At 43.1% G+C, this 21,987-nt stretch overlaps 1 protein-coding gene and 1 long non-coding RNA gene across 2 annotated transcripts in view; one reads left to right on the top strand and one right to left on the bottom strand.

Annotated features, from left to right (window-relative positions):
* Positions 1–21,987, top strand: part of HSDL2 (hydroxysteroid dehydrogenase like 2) — a 145,092-nt gene that overhangs the window by 75,575 nt on the left and 47,530 nt on the right. Inside the window, exons 6-8 of the mRNA XM_073549694.1 lie at positions 3,196–3,299; positions 5,653–5,751; positions 12,100–12,294. Of these exons, the coding sequence (XP_073405795.1) occupies positions 3,196–3,299; positions 5,653–5,751; positions 12,100–12,294 (398 nt within the window). The remainder of the gene's footprint in view (positions 1–3,195; positions 3,300–5,652; positions 5,752–12,099; positions 12,295–21,987) is intronic.
* On the bottom strand, positions 5,762–10,489 carry LOC141052460 (uncharacterized). The gene is made up of 2 exons (XR_012220815.1): positions 8,039–10,489; positions 5,762–7,065 (listed from the first exon to the last, which is right to left on the bottom strand). It is a non-coding gene; the product is annotated as an uncharacterized lncRNA (long non-coding RNA).

The following is a 21,987-nucleotide window of genomic DNA, read 5'->3' as shown; positions in this document are numbered from 1 at the left end:
AAGTGGGCAGCAACTAACAGAATGGTTTTTAACAGGGAAAAATGCAAAGTACTACATCTGGGCAATAAAAATGAAAAAGCATATACAGAATGGGAGGAATAGGCCTAAGCAACAGCACATGTGAAAAAGCCTTGGGTATACTAATAGATCACAGACTGAATATGAGTCAACAGTGTGATGCAGCAGCAAAAAAAGGCAAATGCAATTCTACGATGTATTAACAGAAGCATACAGCCTAGATCACGTGAAGTCATTATTTCCCTCTAAACCTCTTTGGTCAGACCTCATCTGGAATATTGTGTCCAGTTTTGGGCACCTCATTTTAAAAAAGACATCAACAAACTGGAGCAAGTTCAGAAAAGAGCAACCAGAATGGTGACCGGTCTGCAAACCCTGTCTTATGAGGAAAGGTTGCAGGATTTGGGATTGTTTAGTTTGCGAAAGAGAGACTGAGAGGAGACTTAATAGCTGTCTACAAATATCTAAAGGGCTGTCACATTGTAGAAGAATCAACTTTATTCTCATTTGCGCAAGGAAAGACTAGAAGCAATGGGATGAAACTGAATGGCAGGAGACACAGATTAGATATTAGAAAAAACTTTTTGACAGTGTGATCAATGAGTGGAACAGGCTGCCACGAGAAGTGGTGAGTTCTCCTTCAATGGAAGTCTTCAAACAGAGGCTGGACAGACATCTGACTGGGATGATTTAGCGAATCCTGCTTTGAGCAGGGGGTTGGACCAGATGGCCCAGGAGGTCCCTTCCAACTCTACGATTCTATGATTCAATGGCCCCTCCCCACATATGGGGTACCAACGTACTCAGGACAAATTGGACAACAACTTTTGGGGTCAAATTTCTCCTCTTACCCTTGTGAAAATAAAAAATTGCAAGCTAAAAAATCATTTTTTGAAGATAAAATAATGATTTTTTATTTTCACAGCTTTGCGTTATAAACGTCTATGAAGCACTTAGGGGTTCAAAGTGCACACCACACATCTAGATAAGTTCCTTGGGGGGTCTAGTTTCCAAAATGGGGTCACTTGTGGGGGGTTTCCACAGTTTAGTCACATCAGGGGCTCTGCAAAGACAACATGACGCCCGCAGACCATTCCATCAGGTCGGCATTTCAAAACCTCACTACTTCCCTTCCAATCCCCAACGTGTGCCCAAACAGTGGTCTTCCCCCACATATGGGGTACCAGCATACTCAGGATAAACTGGACAACAACTTTTGGGGTCCAATTTATCCTGTTACCCTTGTGGAAAAAAAAAATTGCGGGCTAAATAAAAATCATTTTTTGGAGGAAAAAAATGATTGTTTATTTTCACGGCTCTGCGTTATAAACTTCTGTGAAGCACTTGGGGGTTCAAGGTGCTCACCACACATCTAGATAAGTTCCTTGGGGGGTCTGGTTTCCAAAATGGGGTCACTTGTGGGGGGTTTCCACAGTTTAGGTACATCAGGGGCTCTGCAAATGTAACATGACGCCCGCAGACCATTCCATCAAAGTCAGCATATCAAAATGTCACTGCTTCCCTTCTGAGCCCTGCCGTGTGCCCAAACAGTGGTTCCCCCCACATATCGGGTACCAGCATACTCAGGACAAACTGGACAACAACTTTTGGGGTCCAATTTTTCCTGGTACTCTTGTGAAAATAAAAAATTGCGGACTAAATAATAATTTTTTGAGGGAAAAAAAATATTTTCACGGCTCTGCGTTATAAAATTCTGTGAAGCACCTGGGGGTTCAAAGTGCTCCCTATGCATCTAGATAAGTTCCTTACGGGGTCATTTGTGGGGGAACTCCAAAGTTTAGGCACACAGGGGCTCTCCAAACACGACATGGTGTCAGCTAACGATTGGAGCTAATTTTCCTTTCAAAAAGTCAAATGGCGCTCCTTCCCTTCTGAGCCCTGTCTTACGACTAAACAGTGGTTCCCCCCCACATATGGGGTACCAGCGTACTCAGGACAAACTGGACAATAACTTTTGTGGTCCAATTGCTCATGTTAGCCATGTGAAAATAAAAATAGCGTGCTAAGAAATCATTTGAGGAAAAAAAATGATTTTTTTTTATTTTCACTGCTCTGCGTTATAAACTTTTGTGAAGCACTTGGAGGTTCAAAGTGCTCACTACACATCTAGATAAGTTCCTTAAGGGGTCTAGTTTCCAAAATAGGGTCACTTGTGGGGGTTTTCACTGTTTAGGCACACAGGGGCTCTCCAAACGTGACATGGTGTCCGATAAGGATTGGAGCTAATTTTCCATTCAAAAAGTCAAATGGCGCTCCTTCCCTTCCAGGCCCTGCCGTGCGCCCAAACAGTGGTTTATGACCACATAAGAGGTATCGGTGTACTCAGGAGAAATTGCCCCACAAATTTTAGGATCCATTTTATCCTGTTGCCCATGTGAAAATGAAAAAACTGAGGCTAAAAGAAAATTTTTGTGAAAGAAAAAGGTACTTTTTTTTTACGGATCAATTTGTCAAGCACCTGGGGGTTCAAAGTGATCACTATGCATCTAGATAAGTTCCTTGGGGGGTCTAGTTTCCAAAATGGGGTCATATGTGGGGGAGCTCCAATGTTTAGGCGCACAGGGACTCTCCAAACGCGACATGGCAACCGCTAAATATTCCAGCATATTTTCCATTCAAAAAGTCAAATGGTGCTCCTTCCCTTCCGAGCCCTGCCGTGCGCCCAACAGTGGTTTATAACCACATATGAGGTATCGGTGTACTCAGGAGAAATTGCCCAACACATTTTAGGATCCATTTTATCCTGTTGCCCATGTGAAAATGAAAAAATTGATAATAAAAGAAAATTTTTGTTGGAAAAATTAAAATGTCCATTTTTTCCTTCCACGTTGCTTTAGTTCCTGTGAAGCACCTGAAGGGTTAATAATCTTCTTGAATGTAGTTTTGAGTAGCTTGAGGGGTGCAGTTTTTAGAATGGTGTCACTTTTTGGTATTTTCTGCCACATAGACCCCACAAAGTGACTTCAAATGTGATGTGGTCCCTAAAAAAATGGTTTTGTAAATTTTGTTGTAAAAATGAGAAATCGCTGGTCAACTTTTAACACCTATAACTTCCTAACAAAATTGTGCTGATGTAAAGTTGACATGCACTACTGCAACAAGTCCTTTATCTCTGTGTATTGCCTATCAATATGTGTATACTTATTTGTTTTTCAGATCAAAAGTCTGCATCCCTTACTTAAAGAAAAGCAAAGTAGCACATATCCTCAATTTAAGCCCTCCACTCAACCTGAACCCGGCCTGGTTCAAAAATCACTGTGGTAAGTCAGAGACACTTTCACTCAGCCTAAAGATTTGTTATTCCTGCATTGCTTTCCGTGATTGATGATACATAATAATATTATCATTTTGTCAAATTCTAAAATGAAGTTGTTACCGAAAAAGACATTTTCTACATTACTTTAGCAAATGTGAGGATTTTCCTTCATATTAGGTCGAATTTGCACATCCATGTTATACGGCTGCAATTCCCATCCCGATTGTGGGTCTCCTAATTTTTATCAAACAGCCTCAAGTATGCACATAAGGCTGTTGGTTCAGGAGACACGTGGTCAGGCCCTGAATTGCATCCTGAGCTTGTACTGTATAATGTTGCCGTGTGAATTCAGCCTCAGTTTCTTGTACTTTCTTATGTTCCTTTTGGTTCCTCTGAGAGGAACTCACTGTGGATGGGAGGAGTTGATGCTGTATGACATCTTAATATTAAGTGGAAATCAATGACCCTAGTTTGCGGGTCGCTGATACATGGAGTATAAGGAGAACTCGTACTTTGCCGACAGCAAACCTCAATCCTGGGGAATTAATTGATGAATAAATCCTAATAAACAGAACATGAGCAAAGCGCACATAGGGAGTAAATGAATTTATGTCCGGCCAGCAGCTTTCACTTTACTTCACATCATATTATTTATTAGCAATATAATGCGATTTGCCAGTGTGTTAGGCAGCCAAGGTAGAGCAGACAGCTGCTTGTAAATGTGCCTGAGTGGGAGACTGCAGCAAATAATAGGCTAACCCAAGTCTCTCATTACATATACAGAGGTACCAGAGACAGTAAGTCCCCAGCCATTCTGGCTACACACCTACAGGATAGGCATTTAACCTGATTTAAATAGCCTCTGTGGATTCCCCAGTGACTCCTTTACTTATGTATGTGCTTACTCTCCACACCTTGGATAAAGCAATACTATGATTAAGACCCTGGAAAGGGTTGAAACGTCATTTCTTTTAGTCCATTATTATTTTTTGTGCCTTTTTGCTGTCATTCATGTTTCTGTAATAAATTGAGCACTTTTTCACAATGCCTTTCCAGAGTGTGCGGTGAATTTTGAATTATTCTGACTGTAGGGCCTTTACGATCCATTAAAACCAGCACCTCTCAACTATAGACAGAGTGCACGCTAATCCTACTATTTATCTTTGTTGTTTAATGTCCGACATTTTAGCTGTTAAGATGGGCTAAAGATTTTATCTCTAATTTGCAGTGAATATTTTAGGGTTATACTTTAATTTTACTTATAATAAGTTTAGATTTTTTTTTTAAACTTTGGTTGCCTATTACTTTTTGGAAAACCTAATAAAATAATAAGTCCTCTTTATCGAATAAAAGGAATGCATTATCTGAAAATGACTCATTGTTTAAATCTTGCTTGTGCGTTAAATTTTCTTTGCAGTATTGTGTTTTGTTTTGTTTTTTTACATCACGATCTAGCAAAATAAATAAACTGGGAATCTTGCAATTCTCTCAATGGGACTATTTTAGACCTACTTCCTGTTTTTTCAGAAGTCTTATCAGAGGCAGGATTTCAATGATCGGTAACACCTTTATACACATGTTATATACACCAATCACAATAGGTGATGTCCCAGCTGACCCTGCTCCCCCCTCCCTTCACAATGACCTCTGCACACGCTGATTAGATGCTTCAATGCAAACAATAGGGTCAGACTATTTTTACACTTGCTTTACTCCATATATGAGGCAACTTTTGCAATGATCATCTTTTTGATACTGGTGATTTAATAGTCTGTACTTAAGCTTTCTGATATACTGTATAGTGGGGAGATTTACCCATGTATGCTCTCAAATAGCTTACTTGCAAAAACATGCAGCCATTAATTCACTTTGAAATTGACATTGGTCACAGTGTGAGTTCATACACTTTAAGGAGTTGGCCCCCAAACAATATACTCACTCATAAACAGTATAGGTGATAATGTATGATCACTAGGGGTTCTAATCATGAGAGTAAGGATCCTGTGTCCCATTTTTGAATGCAGTGTGGCCACACCTATGCACTACTGTCCAACTCATTGTCTATAGCAGGGTTTCCCAACTCCAGTCCTCAAGGCACACCAACAGATCATGTTTTCAGGATTTCCTTAGTATTGCTCAGGTGATAATTGCTTCACCTGTGCAATACAAAGGAAATCCTGAAAACATGATCTGTTGGTATACCTTGAGGACTGGAGTTGGGAAACCCTGGTCTATAGGACTGCCGGTATAAGTCACTAGAGAAACCTGATCAATATAGCTGAAATCCAATCTTGAATGTATGCTGAAAACAATACTTAATATGCTCTATATGTGAACATGTGGTTTCTGTGTTTCAGCATATACTATAGCAAAGTATGGAATGTCCTTGTGTGTTCTTGGAATGTCTGAAGAATTTAAGGGAGAAATTGCCGTCAATGCTTTGTGGCCAAAAACAGGTGAGATGTATTATAATAATAATAATTTTTATTTCTATAGCGCCAACATATTCTGCAGCACTTTACATTTCAGAGAGGATTTGTACAGACGATAGACATTACAGCATAACAATAATCACATACAGTAGATTATAACAAATACCAAGAGGAAAGAGGGCCCTGCTCGCAAGCTTACAGTCTATGAGGAAAGAGGTAGACACGAAAGGTGGGTGGTAACAATTGCCCTGATTGTTTGGAGCAGCCATAATGTTAAGTGTGTAACAGTACAGACACAGAGGGCTGATAGATGCATGTAGGAACATGATACGGGGAACCTGGTTATGGTAAAACTTTTGGCTGTGCCACACAGGGATAGATTAGGTTAATGTGTTGAGGCGGTAGGCCAGTCTGAATAAATGCGTTTTCAGGGCATGTTTACAATTGTGGGGATTGGGGACTAATCGTATTGACCTGGGAAGTGCATTCCAAAGAATTAGCGCAGCACGTGTATAGTCTTGGAGACGGGAGTGGGAGGTTCTGATTATTGAGGATGCTAACCTCAGGTCATCAGCAGAATGGAGGGTGCGGGTAGGGTGGTATACTGAGACGAGGGAGGAGATGTAGGGTGGTGCTGAGCCATGGAGGGCTTTGTGGGTGTGGGTAATAACTTTGTACTGGATTCTGGAGTGGATGGGTAGCCAGTGTAATGATTGGCACAAGGTAGAGGCATCGGTGTAACGATTGGTGAGGAATATGATCCTGGCTGCAGCATTCAAGACAGATTGGAGAGGGGAGAGTTTGGTAAGAGGGAGACCGATTAGAAGAGAGTTACAATAGTGGAGACGAGAATGAATAAGAGAAAACAGTAAGAGTTTTTGTGGAGTCAAAAGTAAGAAAAGGTCGAATTCTAGAAATGTTTTTGAGTTGCAGATAACAAGAGCGAGCCAGTGATCAGATGTGGAGGGCAAAAGGTATTATCCTACGGTTTAAGGGTAGGGCCAGACGGTGCATTGGCAGTGTGACCGAAGCTCTACCCACTGCGATCATGAATTGCTCGCCAACTATGTTTTATAGTCATGTGGCTATTGGGCTGCCACGACTTGGCGGAGCCTTGGCTGTTTTGAAGCAACACCCTGTTCACACCGTCTGGCAGCGCCCTATTATGCTTTGTTGCCTTTATCATTGAACCATAAATGTATGGTTTCTGTACGAATTCTCTTCAGCTTCTGTGTTGGGAATGAACAGTGCTTCATGTGATGAAGATCCATCTTGCTATTATTACCCAGATTTAAATGTCATAATATGAAGGCAGCGTCCCAGTATGTCCATCAAATTCTGCATTTAGAGAGAACAGTCTGTTATGTAACAGTTCTTTCTGTCATGTACAAAACTGAAGTATAATACAGTGTGAAATTTAAAGCGATTAGGATGCATTGAGTCTTTAAAGGATAAATATAGGCATTCCATTGTTCTAGAGACACCTCCATCTAACATATGTTCCTGTAAGAACATTTAGGCTGAACATGATGCAGATTTCTCTTAATGGTTGGCCATCACTAGATACAGTTTGTGTAAATATGTATACATTTGATAACATTTTAGAAGCCTAAGGTTATTATGGTAATAGTGGTTATACTAGATTATATTGCTGTAGCCTCTCAGAAACTAGAGGCCACATAGGTGTTAAATCATATAACAGATTGATTTATCTATGGACTTCTGTTTAATGTACAGAATGCAATTACCCTCCTTTTTTTGTCTTTAGGATAAGGTCTTGTTTTTGTTTTTTGTTTTTTTTTAATTAAAATTCATTCCTTTCAATATTTGACCAAAATATAAAAGTGCCTTAAAAAGCTGGTCCATGATTGGACATTTAGCCTGTGATCAAACTTTATACTGCTGTACATTTTATGTGCATTGGTTATTAGTTAATATTGACTTGCTAAAACTGAAAACCATTTAAGCAGTATTCAGCTGTAATAGTCAGAGGACGCTATACATCCAAGTCCTTTAGAGGGTGCCTTTTTGAAGAAGCTATGCCGTGTTGCTAACAGATTAGCTCTCCATGTGATATTTCTATGGAAAGGGTAGCATTACAATACAAGCATTACATCCAGTAGATAATTCATAACACTTGGTGTTTTGCCTTTTACCTTTAGGCTGCGTGCCCACGATCAGAACTACAACAGTTCTGGACACATCGTATTTTCGCTGCGTCCAAAACGCAGCAATGTAGAGTGCAAGCACAGTGGCTGGGATTAATAGAAATCCCATGCCCACTGTGCTTTTTTACGCTGCATAAATTCACCTTCGGTGCGGGTTTCCGAGCCACAGCACGTCCATTTCTCTTGCGGGAACGCTCAGTCTTCTATGCGGAATTTCCCCACAGACTTTGCATTAGATGCAAAAAATCTGCAATAAAAAAAGGACATGCATTGTAAAGCACATTACACAGCACAAACGCACTCAAAAAATGCATCTGTATTATAAATAAATAATTTAAAAAAGAAACAAAGTGAGGTCCCCCATATCTTTGATAACCATCCCAGGTAAAGCAGACAGCTGCGAGCTTATCAGGCTGGGGGGGTCCATGATTATTTCTCCCTTCCCAGTCTAAAAATACAAGCCTGAATCTGCCCCTGAGTTGGCACATCAAATTAGATACTCCAATTCTGGCACTATGCCCAGCTTTTCCTGATTCTCCTATTGCGGTGGGGTTGATGTCAGTTTTAAAATGGACTGACGACACCCTTGTGAATAAACTCAAAACAAACAAAAAAACACAAAAACCATGAAGACACACAATTAAAAATACTCGTAGGTATTACCTGCCTTCCAATTCAGTATAGGCCTCTTGAAAATGATGGATAGAATATTTTCCAAACCAACCACAATGTGTTAATATGAAACACTTGTGTTGTGGCCAAATAGTTGGGTTCGAACCATCAAACAACTACCAACGATGGACTTTAAAAGGTTATTCTCATTGTGCCAAATAGAACAATAGTACCCTTAGAAAAATAAATAAATGTACGTTGCATGCATAAATGGTTCCTGCATAGATGCCACTCTTAACAATTAAGCATATGTTTGCATGCATAAATGAATCCTACATAGGTGCTATTAAATATGATAGACATTCCATAAAAATGAGGCCAAGGTACAAAAATGCAGCTTATAGCAAAGGCAGGAAATGAAGGAAATTTATAACAAGGTCACACTGAAAGAACCATGCTACCTCACCAAGGCGGCGAGCATTCTAAGTGACCATGAAAAGTTTAACAACAACAATGACGCATTGTCACATGCTATTCAGGCTTTTGTATTGTCAGATCTCACCCAATATGAAGGGATCCTTTCCTTCCAGTGACCTTTATCATTACCGTGGACCCATATTGATCGGTACCAGGTGCTGCCTGCCTTTAAGAGCTGCATCTCCCGACGCATTTCGTTATGATACACTCATCAGGGGAGTATTAGCAAACAATTCGGCTGCCTTACTGTAGTCCCCCGCTCTTGTGGTTCATATAGTTTTGAATGAAGACTGCGTCCTATGTAAACCACGCCCCCGGCGTGTAATGCGCTTTCAGTGGGACGGCACTATATCTGACATCATATCCAGGCAAACTCTGGAGCGCTCCTGTTGCCATAGCAATATCTGAAGCCAAAGAAAAAAACTCCACACTAAAAACCGTTATGTTGCAAAGCTCATTATCATTGCGCCGTCTATTTTAGTTAACCTTTCATGGTTAGGAGTCACTAATATCGGCTGATTAGACTCCAAAAAATACATAGCATATTAAACTGTAGATAAAGAATGACAGTTTATATGACCGCAAAAACCCCAAATACAGACTTACTAAATGTTGGGGAAAAAAACCACGATCCCAGAGCGACAGGATTCAAAATGCCTCACCACCCCGTATAGCACCAAACCATGTGAACAGTACCCAAGGAATGTAATGTGTAGTGATTTATCCAGATTGACTTGATCGCTGGTGCATCACTAGGTGTGACGGTACCCTAAGAAAACAATGATCTGCAGGTTTTTTAGTCTATATATTAGAATAATTAATTGAAAGGCGGTGTTAAAAAACAGTAGCAGTGTGGAGTTCAATTAGTGAGGTCAATCATTCTGTGAAGAACCCAGTGTGAGTCGGGTGGCCCTTATTTAGGGGTGAAGTCAGGACATGATGTATATGCATGTCTCCTTGACTGCCGGAGACATTGTTCTGAAGAACAACATACTTTGATAAAAAAGTTGATTGGAGAGGGTAAAACTTATAAAGAAATGCAGACAATGATCGGCTGTTCAGATAAAATTATCTCCAATTGTTTAAAATGGAAAGCCAATGCAGAGAGACGTGAAAGACAACAGAAGACTACCATTCGAATGGATGGAAGAATAGCCAGGATGGCAATGACTCAGCCAATGATCAGCTCCAGGATGATCAAAGACAGTCTCAAGTTACCTGTGAGTACTGTGACAGTTAGATGATGCTTGTGTGAAGCTAGTATCTTAGCAAGAAATTTCCACGAAGTCCCACTGTTTAGATAAAGACATGTACTGAAGAGGATACAATTTGCCAAAGAACACATCAACTGGCCTACATAGAAATGGAGAAACATTTTGTGGACTGCTGAAAGTAACATTGTTCTTTTTGGGTTCAAGACCTGCAGACAGTTCCTCAGATGACCCCTAAACTCTGCATTCAAGCCACAGTACACTCTGCAGACAGTGAAGAATGGTGGTGGTCATCATGATATGGGCGTGTATCTCTTACTATGGTTCTAGACCTATTTACCACATACCAGGGATCATGGACCTGTTTCCATATATTAAAATACTTTGGAGGTCATGTTGCCTTACGCTGAAGAGGATATGCCCTTGAAATGTGTGTTTCAACAAGACAATGAGCCTAAACACACACGGAAACGAGTAAAATCTTAGTTCCAGTCCAACAACATTGAGATTATGGCGTGGTCAGCCCAATCCCCGGACCTTAATCCGATAGAACCCTTGTGGGTTGACATGAAAAATTTTGTTTCTGAGGCAAACCAACAAATGCCAGAAAATTGTGGGATGTATTCCAAGCATCATGGGCTGGAATGACAGTTGACAAGTGCCAGAAGTTGGTTGACTCTACGTAGATGAGACGCAGTTCTAAAAAACGGTGGGTAACAACTAAATATTAGGTTAGTGATTCACAGGAATGCTAAAGCAACAAAAAAAAGTACGTATTGTGAGTTTGTAAAGACAAATGCAGACACTGCTATTTTTTTTTTTAGAACAGAGCAATGTTCATTTTTTATTTTCTGTAAAGTACCGTATATACTCGAGTATAAGCCGAGGCACCTAATTTTGCCACGGAAAACTGGGTAAGCTTATTGACTCGAGTATAAGCCGGGTATGCGTTGTCCCCTTATCCCTGTCCTGGTATGTGTGGCTCCCCTGTCCTCCCCCTTGTATACATGGCTCAGCGTCCTACCCCCGTCCTCCCCCCTTATATACATGGCTCGGCGTCCTCACCGTCCTCCCCCTTGTATACATGGCTCAGCATCCTCCCCGTCCTCCTCCTTGTATACATGGCTCAGCATCCTCCCTGTCCACGCCCATCTTCCCCCTTGTATACATGGGTCAGCATCCTCCCTGTCCTCCTCCCCGTCCTCCCCCTTGTATACATGGCTCGGCATCCTCCCCCTTGTATACATGGCTCGGTGTCCTCCCTCCTTCCTCCCCCTTGTATACATGGCACGGCTCGGCTCCCCCCTTCCCCCCATCCTACTCACCCCCTCCTGGCGAGGCCTCTGCACTTCCCAGCCTCTCAGTTGTTGCAGTGAGGCAGCTCATTAAAGTAATGAATATGCGCTCCAGGCCTATGGGAGTGGAGACGTGTGCATATTCATTACTTTAATGAGTGGTACCACGTGACCGCTGAACACAGGAAGAAGCTGCCTCACCGGAACAAAAGAGATGCAGTGAGGATGTGCAGTGACCACGCCAGGAAGGAGGGGGTGAGTGTGATTTGACAGCCGTTGGCTCCTGCCCCTCCCCAGCTAACTTTCTGAGACAATGACTCGTGTATAAACCGAGAAGGGCATTTTCAGCACAAAAAAATGTGCTGAAAATCTCGGCTTCTACACGAGTATATACGGAAGTTAATAAATGTATACATTTCTCTTCATATTTTGAATTGGAAAACCGTGTGCAATATTCCCAATGCATGGAAATATAAACTTGTAGAAAGATTTTGTGATTAACTCATGTTTTTGAACGCACTGCTATTATTTTGAACACTACTGTATATGCACACATATGATTTGTAAGTTTAGAACATTAGCCTAATGAGCTGTTTTTATGCTCCACAGCTATACATACAGCTGCCATGGATATGCTGGGAGGATCTGGGGTGGAAAAGCAGTGTAGGACCACTGACATCATAGCTGATGCTGCATACTCCATTTTGACCAAGCCAAAGGATTATACAGGAAATTTTGTAATTGATGAGGAATTACTAAAGGCTGAGGGGATCAAGGATTTTGATGCCTATGCAGTATCTCCAGGTATGGACTTTTACGCACCTACATAATTTGATTATTATCCTAATCAAAGTGAGTTGGTTTTTGACCACTCTTATCTTAATAACAAGCTTCAACAACAATATGATGAACTGGTTGTGCAAGAAAAAAAAAACAAAAAAAAAGAATTATATAACTATGTATTAGAGAATTGAAATGATTAATATTGTGATGTAATCGTTATCCAGATAAAAATGGCTTGCGTTCTATTAACAATGAAAACCGTACTTGCCTTACCAATCCCGTGACACTCTTGTTCCGACACTGTGATGCCCCCATGGGTCTCTTCTTGCTCTGACAAGGACGTCTTTGCACGGACATGTGAGCATTTTAGATGGTTATGGACTACAGCAGCGCCATCTGGAAGGTAGTCCTGTCATTGATGTAACTAGTGATTGGCTGCTGTAGCCATGTTTCTGCAATAGTATATTGGTGCTAGTGCGATAAGTGATATAAAGGGGTTGTGCCATGGCTGATAAAAGCTCCTGAAAGCGTATAAATCTTCACAGAAAAATGTAGAGAACATGATTAAAAAAAAAACACCCTTTTATCTGATTTCTTCTCTTTTATCTCATCACATTGTACTAAACAGGAGGGATTAACAAAAGACCCATGTGACAGCAGCTGCTTCTTTTTCATTGGTTCAACTGCCGCATGACTGCATCTACAGTTTCCTTCCCCAATGCGGTGTTGAAATAGTCCCGTATTACATTCCAGCTTCACAGGAATCGCAGTTGCTTTTGTTATAATAGTACATGTTCTCATTATCCCCACTCACAAAATACTCTAAAAGCCCCGTGCACATATTGAGTATTTGGTGAGTTTTTTTATCTCTAGTGTTTGTAAGCCAAAACCAGGAGTGGGTGATAAATACAGAAGTGGTGATGAGTTTCTATTATACTTTTCCTCTGATTGTTCCTCTCCTGGCATTGGCTTACAGATACTGATGTGAAAAATTCGCCAAATACTGAGAGTGTGACCGTGGCTTGTCTCTCACCATGTGCTTACATACATATATATCTATATATACATGTACTATCTATTGACATTGGTACATTTATGGTGTCATTTTTTTTTTAAGACACTGTGTCTGTGAATTCACATATACAGTGGCTTCAATAAAATAGCACCGGAAATCGCGGTATGCAGACGCACTGACTCCAGCGCCATATTATTGAAATAATGTACTACAATGTCAACATAGAAGTGCTCACGCCCCGGCCATAGGAATAACGGCGATGAGTGGTGTGTGCACATGCACATATCTCGATTTCCGGCGCCATTTTATTGAAGACACTGTATATGCAAATTCTCAGACAGTGTCTTTAACCCCTTAACAACTGACGATACGCCTTTTAACGGCAGCAGTTAAGGGTACTTAAACCACAGCGCCATTAATTAAGCGCTGAGGAAAAAGTGTATAGCGCCCCCCAGAGTGGGAATTTCTCTGGGGTCTCCGTTGCCGAGTACCTATAGAACATGATTCGGGTCAGTTTTTACCAACTCCAGTGTTGCGATCACTGTTATTAACGGTATAACAGCCACAGCAAAAAAAAGTCTGATTTCCCATTTAATTTCTCTCTCCTCTGATGTGATCGCGCATCAGAGGAGAGAGAAATAGGGTCCTCTATATCTCCCCGGTGCCTCTCGGTGTCCCTGGGCCCTCCTGCTTCCCCTCACAGCCGACAGCGTCTTCTTCCGGGAAGAAAATGGCATATGCACGTGCAGTGCGCCCGCTGAGAACTGCCAGCTGGCACCCGGCAACAATAGATTTTTCCTATTGGTTCATTTTGGTCACTGTGATAGACCCTATCACAGTGATCAAAATAAAAACAAAAAAATTGTAAATCAAACCCTCCTTTATCACCCCCCTAGTTAGGGGGAAAAAAATAAAATAAAAAAAAGTATTATTTCCATTTTCTCATTGGGGTTAGAGTTGGGTTAGGGTTGGGATTAGGGTTTGGGATTAGGGTTAGAGGTGTGCTTTGAAAAAGTCAAAAGGTTCTCCTTCCCTTCCGAGCTCTGTCGTGCACCCAAAACAGTGGTTTACCCCCACATATGGGGTATCGGCATACTCAGGACAAATTGCACAACAACTTGGGGGTCTAATTTCTCCTGTTACCCTTGAGAAAATAAAAATTTGGGGGCGAAAGATCATTTTTGTGGAAAAAAATATTTTTTATTTTCACGGCTCTACGTTATAAACTTCTGTGAAGCACTTGGGGGTTCAAAGTGCTCACTACACATCTACATAAGTTCCTTGAGGGGGGGTGTAGTTTCCAAAATGGGGTCACTTGTGGGGGAGTTTCTACTGTTTAGGCACATCAGGGTCTCTGCAAATATGAGGTTATTCTGCAGGTTAAAAGCGTTATGATGCTGTCCGGCGCCTGCACGCAGCCGAATGAAGCGAGGAGAAGATGACCTTTATTCTAACTTACAGCATTCAGTCATTGCTCTGGGTTTACAAAGCGGCCACTGTAACCGCACCCCCACCCCCTACGCACACTGCTTTTATATTGGGGCTCAGCTGTCAGTCAGGACAATGACTGATCCTGCGCTGCCCTCAAACCCATGACTGAAGCCGATTGCTGGCTGGATGAATGAAGTTAATTTTCTTCCCGCTACATGCGGCTACGTGCAAGCACCGGGTAGCATACTAACGCTATTAACCTGGCGATTAATAGCATTATTGCTGGTGACAGGTTCCCTTTAACATAGCACAAAAATGTACCAATAAAAATGCTCGCCACTCGGGCATAGAACGTTCAGTAACTTATTTCTAAACACTGTATTTCGGTGATTACTTTGTATCTCCATTCATACTGCACCCACACACACAAACTTGCCCCCTTCAGCAAGAAAATAGCCAAACAAACCACACATCCACAATTTCATCACAAAATACAGTTTAAACATTAATTTTCATAAACCTGCAGTAAGGAAAAATGACCTGCAGGTGGCACCACAGTACCCCAAAGCAAACTACCACAAAGCTGCTTATAGACATCACAAACAAATCCAAACATTTGCCTTGGGGGCTTTCCCCATTTGAAAGGTAAACTTGCTCCCTTCAGCAAGAAAACAGCCAAACAAACCACACATTCACGATTTTATCACTAAATACAGTTTAAACATTCATTTTCATAAACCTGCAGAAAGACACAATGACCTGCAGGTGGCACCTCAACCGGAAGACATTTTTTGGCCTCTACTTATCAAACCAGTTTATTGTATTACCAATCTACACCTGTCTGTGTTCGTCATTTCATGAAATACAATTACATTTGACCAGCTTGCTTTTTCTAAAATTGCCTGCGCCCCCGACGACCAATGTGCCAAAATTTTGCACGGGCCAAGCTAGTACACTTCCCCTCCATCACCAGGGGGCATCACTGAGACATAGATGACCGGGGGCAGGCTTACTGTAACCCACCCTACATGTGGTGGCATAATGAGTGACACTAGGCAGGTGAGGTCCATATATGACCAGGGAGCCAGGCCTGTGGCCATTCACCCAGCACAGCTCTCCTACAGGCCATAGATCTGCCTTTTGCAGTTCATGACTACACCTCTTCCATCTGTAGGCAGCGCAGTGAATGACAGCTATTCCATTGTCAACAGATGGAGATGACAGCATGAAAGTGCACACAGCATCTCCATTCCTGGGCATCCTAATTATAGGCCCCCACCTGAATGCCAGACCCTGGACAGTCAGCAGTAGATGAATGTGATGTCCTAACTTGGCCTCTTCCTTCTCTTCCTCCTGCTGGTTCATCACTGCCATGATCGTGTTCCTCTCCTCCTGGGTCCAATGTCTGAGAGCGGGCAACGGGTGATGCACTTTGGGTGGTTGGGGTCCTCTGGGTCCCATAGAAGGAGACATGGTGTGGGTACAGAGGGCGGAAGGAGCAGCCAACTTGATCCTTCAGCGCCTGTGAAGCTTCTGCTACAGAGCTGCTGACATCAGACAGGGTGGTCCCCTCCTCTCCAATAAAATGGTGCTGTAGTGCGATATGTTCATGCGCTGACTCCGGCGCCACACAGCTTAGGCACCAAGGCTTCAAACAGAAGGACACATCTCTGGTTATTTTATAGATTATGATCTGTTAAGGTTCAAATTTTTCAGGAAAAATTGATTCATATCGAAGTTATTCAATGCAAATTGAATATTCCCTGTTATGCTCTTGGTCTCTCCAGTTATGTGCATATTCTTTGGTCTGTTTTACTCTGGCAGGGAAAAGTCCTGTGACATAACTGTGCACTAGGGTGACCGCAAAAAATCGATGTCGGAATTTTGTCCGTCTGGACCCCACAAAACGATTCCCCTTTCCAGATATTGAGAGAGCCAAAATTTGAGCTCGATCAAACGACGTTAACCCGTGCCGCTCGTCGCTCAAAGTTTGAAAAAATCCAAATTGAGGTATTTTAAGATTTAGGTATTTTGCATAGTCTGTTAGACTATAAAGAATGTGACAACAACATTGCAGAAATAGCCCTGACCAAATTTTCGAACCATTTGTGGTATTTGAATGCAGAGTTGGTGGGATTATCGTTTTTTGATCCCACCATTACAGACAATGAAAAGTTGTTAATGGCTAATAAATTGCTCAGTAGCACAGATGAACCATCAGAGCACGCTATGGTTGTAAATCCAAAAGTTAGGAAAGAAAAATTAAAAGAGGTAGGAAGTAACCGACTTTAACGACCTTCTGACAAAAGATGAAGAACAAAAGCAATATGTCCTGCAAGTTGTAAGCAAATGCCGAGCATTATATTCTGACGTTTCAAAAACTACTTTAACAAAAGCTCTAGAATAGATTAGATAACTATGTAAAATTATCAACTCATGTAGGTTAGCGTGCTCTGATGGTTCATCTGTGCTACTGAGCAATTTATTAGCCATTAACAACTTTTCATTGTCTGTAATGGTGGGATCAAAAAACGATAATCCCACCAACTCTGCATTCAAATACCACAAATGGTTCGAAAATTTGGTCAGGGCTATTTCTGCAATGTTGTTGTCACATTCTTTATAGTCTAGCAGACTATGCAAAATACCTAAATCTTAAAATACCTCAATTTGGATTTTTTTAAACTTTGAGCGACGAGCGGCACGGGTTAACGTCGTTTGATCGAGCTCAAATTTTGGCTCTCTCAATATCTGGAAAGGGGAATCTTTTTGTGGGGTCCAGACGAACAAGATTCTGACATTTTTTCCCCCCCATATGAGATCCGGTCACCCTACTGTGCACTATATCTTCAATGCGCATGTCATGACAAGGCGCCTAGTCAGCATCTCTGGGGGCATGTTGTAACATCACAGTTTTGTCAGAGGCTTTCTCCCCACCAGACGTCAACAGCACTGAGTGAAGCAAGGAGAGCCGGCTTCAGGTTTTCGTGGGGCATGGACGAAAGAGTCCCAGTGGGCCCCTTTAACAAATACGATGATTCATAATGCACAGATACGTCAGAGAAATATAGGTTTATAACACAGGGCTCAACCTGACCCTCATCCTTCAGATATGCAGTCATGCGCACGGAACGCAGACATGAGTTCAATACAGCCGCATCTCCCCAACCCTTTCGCTGTTTCGCATTATGCTTCTTCCAGGACACACCCCGGAAGGGGTTGGGGAGGTGCGGCTGCATTGAACTTATACTCGGACTCCACTGCCCTTTTAGCCATTCTGATGATGTACCTACGTTTATGGATTTATCTGCAAGGACTTCTGTGTGCTATTGGTATCTTTGTTATCACAGCTGTCGTTAACCATTGGCAGTCCCATTGTAGGTAACGGCAGGTTCGCAGGATGCAGTGACGAGTCGCGAGACTGGTTGAACTTTGAAAAGCAAACTTTTTTATAATTTGAAGCCGCTAGGGCTATACTAAGCAACCAAAAAGGGGTAACAACAGTTGTCCTCGCAAGGACTCAGTACAACCAAACACTACTTGAAAAGAACATGACTAACTCGGCCGAGGCCGGTTACTATGGGGCCACGGTATGGCCGTCTACGGGTCCTTATACTCTATAATGTCACTTATCTGTCCTGACGTCCCTCGGCGGCTCTGTGAAAGCTGCGTTGCTGATGAATCTGCTCTGGCGTCTTTGATAAGGCCGCTCTGGCGTCTTTGATAAGGCTGCTGTGGCGTCTTTGGTGAGGCTGCCTTGGCGTCGCAGCCGCTGGGCCCAGCTGCTGAAGATTTGGAGTATTCTTCGGGCGTTCCAGCGCCCAGGAGGAGTTGGGGCACAACAGGCCCTGATGGAGTCCTGAGATGAAGTAACCCCCTGTTGTAACAGCGGGGTTGCGCTTGTTAGCGAGTTCAATGGGACTCCTGTCCCCAAGCAGGGTTGTGTCGCAGTGCTCAAGAGTGGCGGTTTACTGGCCACGCGCACAGCCTGAGGCTGTGTGCAGAGTGTCTGTTGATGAGGAACAGGCCCCAACTGCCGACTGCAGCGGGGTGAAGGTGGCTGTGAGCGGTGATAGACAGGCCGCAACCGCGGGCTGAAGTGAAACGGCAGCGTCCGGGGGTGGCAGCGGGCAGGCCGCAACCGCGGGCTGAAGGGGGATGGCAGCAGCCGGGTGAGGGAGCGGACAGGCCGCGGAGGGCTTGAGCTCAGCGGTAACGGCCGAGGATGACCGGAGGCAGATCGTAACCCGGGATTAGGGTGAAGAGGCAGTCCCCTGTCGGTAAGCTCGGTGCCTCTTTCTTGAGGGCCACTGCGTATCTACCCTCTGCTGCTGGTCTCTTCTCTCAACTGTCAATGTCCTTCCCGTTCTCTCACGCCCCCTCCATCTCCTGCTCCGTGTCTGACGTATCACCAACTGACTCCTCTGTCCCTTTTATACTCGCCCTTGTTGTACTGTCACTCTCAACAGTCCACTCTCCTCCTCTGTTCCCCGGGTACTGTTTCCTTAGGAACTCAGATGGCGGTCCCCTTGGTTCCGGCCCGGACACTCTGTGGGGGTCCTCCTCCCTACACCATGACTACTTAGCACGGTGCCCTTTTTTCATTATATACTTGCACTGCCTGTGGTTATGCATTTTGCCAAATATTTATGTTATATATACACTCACTGGCCACTTTATTAGGTACACCTGTCCAACTGTGTGTTAAGACTTAATTTCTAATCAGCCAATCACATGGCGGCAACTCAGTGCATTTAGGCATGTAGACATGGTCAAGACAATCTCCTGCAGTTCAAACCGAGCATCAGTATGGGGAAGAAAGGTGATTTGAGTGCCTTTGAACGTGGCATGATTGTTGGTGCCAGAAGGGCTGGTCTGAGTATTTCAGAAACTGCTGATCTACTGGGATTTTCACGCACAACCATCTCTAGGGTTTACAGAGAATGGTCCGAAAAAGAAAAAAAATCCAGTGAGCGGCAGTTCTGTGGCCGGAAATGCCTTGTTGATGCCAGAGGTCAGAGGAGAATGGGCAGACTGGTTCGAGCTGATAGAAAGGCAACAGTGACTCAAATTGCCCCCCGTTACAACCAAGGTAGGCAGAAGAGCATCTCTGAACGCACAGTACGTCGAACTTTGAGGCAGATGGGCTACAGCAGCAGAAGACCACACTGGGTACCACTCCTCTCAGCTAAGAACAGGAAACTGAGGCTACAATTTGCACAAGCTCATCGAAATTGGCCAGTAGAAGATTGGAAAAACGTTGCCTGGTCTGATGAGTCTCGATTTCTGCTGCGACATTCGGATGGTAGGGTCAGAATTTGGCGTAAACAACATGAAAGCATGGATCCATCCTGCCTTGTATCAACGGTTCAGGCTGGTGGTGGTGGTGTCATGGTGTGGGGAATTTTTTCTTGGCACTCTTTGGGCCCCTTGGTACCAATTGAGCATCGTTGCAACGCCACAGCCTACCTGAGTATTGTTGCTGACCATGTCCATCCCTTTATGACCACAATGTACCCAACATCTGATGGCTACTTTCAGCAGGATAATGCGCCATGTCATAAAGCTCGAATCATCTCAGATTGGTTTCTTGAACATGACAATGAGTTCACTGTACTCAAATGGCCTCCTCAGTCACCAGATCTCAATCCAATAGAGCATCTTTGGGATGTGGTGGAACGGGAGATTCGCATCAGGGATGTGCAGCCGACAAATCTGCGCCAACTGTGTGATGCCATCATGTCAATATGGTCCAAAATCTCTGAGGAATGCTTCCAGCACCTTGTTGAATCTCTGCCACGAAGAATTGAGGCAGTTCTGAAGGCAAAAGGTGGTCCAACCCGTTACTAGCATGGTGTACCTAATAAAGTGGCCAGTGAGTGTGTGTGTGTATATATATATATATATATATATATATTATCACTCTCCTATATTACAACTGAATATTCCTTATAGCAGCACCTAGCACTTTATCCTCTGGCTACAGGTAACATTCCTATTTCAATATTACATCCTTCATAGCTAATCTATATAGGATTTTTCGTTTGGAATATTTTTTGGAGTCTGTGCTTATTTGCACCTGCCCCCTAGGAGTTTTTTCCACATCCTGTCATTTTGTTGTTTCTACTGGTTTTAACTTGTTGTATATACATGTTAATAAAATGCCTTGTTTTTTTCTTTGTTGACTATAATCTTTGTATTGCTGGCAGTTTGATATAACTAGATTAAGGCCCGATGCTATCGCATCGAGAGGATAGTGACACACCTCTTGCCATGTTAACCCTCAATACACACACACCTCCTCAACACACACTCCTCTCACCTTTCACCATCTCCACTCACATCCACTCACTCTTTCACTCCACATACGACCCTTTCTCTCACTCCGTCTCTCATACTCACACTGTCATCGTCGCTGCTCCATGATCCCCGACATCTTCTTCCGCCGGCGCCATCCTGGATCCCGACGTTGTCCACGCCGGCGACATGTTCTTGCGGCCATGCCATCTTGAGTATTCTGAAATCCTGCGAGTGGACATTAGTGGAGATAGTGAAAGGTGAGAGGAGTGTATGTTGAGGAGTGGTGTGTTGAGGGTTAACATGGCAAGAGGTGTGCTGTGACGTCACCAGTTACAACTGGACGGAAGTTGTTACAACCCGGAAGCTGCTTAGCGCATTTATTATAGTAGATTAAGGCCCGATGCTATCGCATCGAGAGGATAGTGACACACCTCTTGCCATGTTAACCCTCAATACACACACACCTCCTCAACACACCACACCGCCTCAACACACACTCCTCTCACCTTTCACCATCTCCACTCACGTCCATTCACTCTTTCACTCCACATACGACCCTTTCTCTCACTCCGTCTCTCATACTCACACCGTCATCGTCGCTGCTCCACGATCCCCGACATCTTCTTCCGCCGGCGCCATCCTGGATCCCGACATTGTCCACGCCGGCGACATGTTCTTGCGGCCATGCCATCTTGAGTATTCTGAAATCCTGCGAGTGGACATTAGTGGCTCACCATTGTCATTTTGAAACACGACTGCTACTTCACTGACAGTGGGATTATTGTAGCGTCGAGGGTCTTGAGTACGATCTTGTTTAATAGCCATAGTGATGTTTGGCATGACCGTTCCGTTTTGTAGAGATTTAATTTTTTCTTGTTCTTCCACATCACGTAACATTTGGTAAGCTTCCACAAAAGGATTAATAGTTTGGATTTGAAGGGCAATAATGTTCATCAATGTAGGATGAC

Source organism: Dendrobates tinctorius, unplaced genomic scaffold, assembly GCF_039654945.1.
Source record: "Dendrobates tinctorius isolate UK_male_01 unplaced genomic scaffold, ASM3965494v1 ptg000160l, whole genome shotgun sequence".
NCBI lineage: Eukaryota > Metazoa > Chordata > Amphibia > Anura > Dendrobatidae > Dendrobates > Dendrobates tinctorius.
The sequence above is the reverse complement of the archived record's forward strand: the minus strand, read 5'-3'. Positions and strand labels throughout refer to the sequence as shown.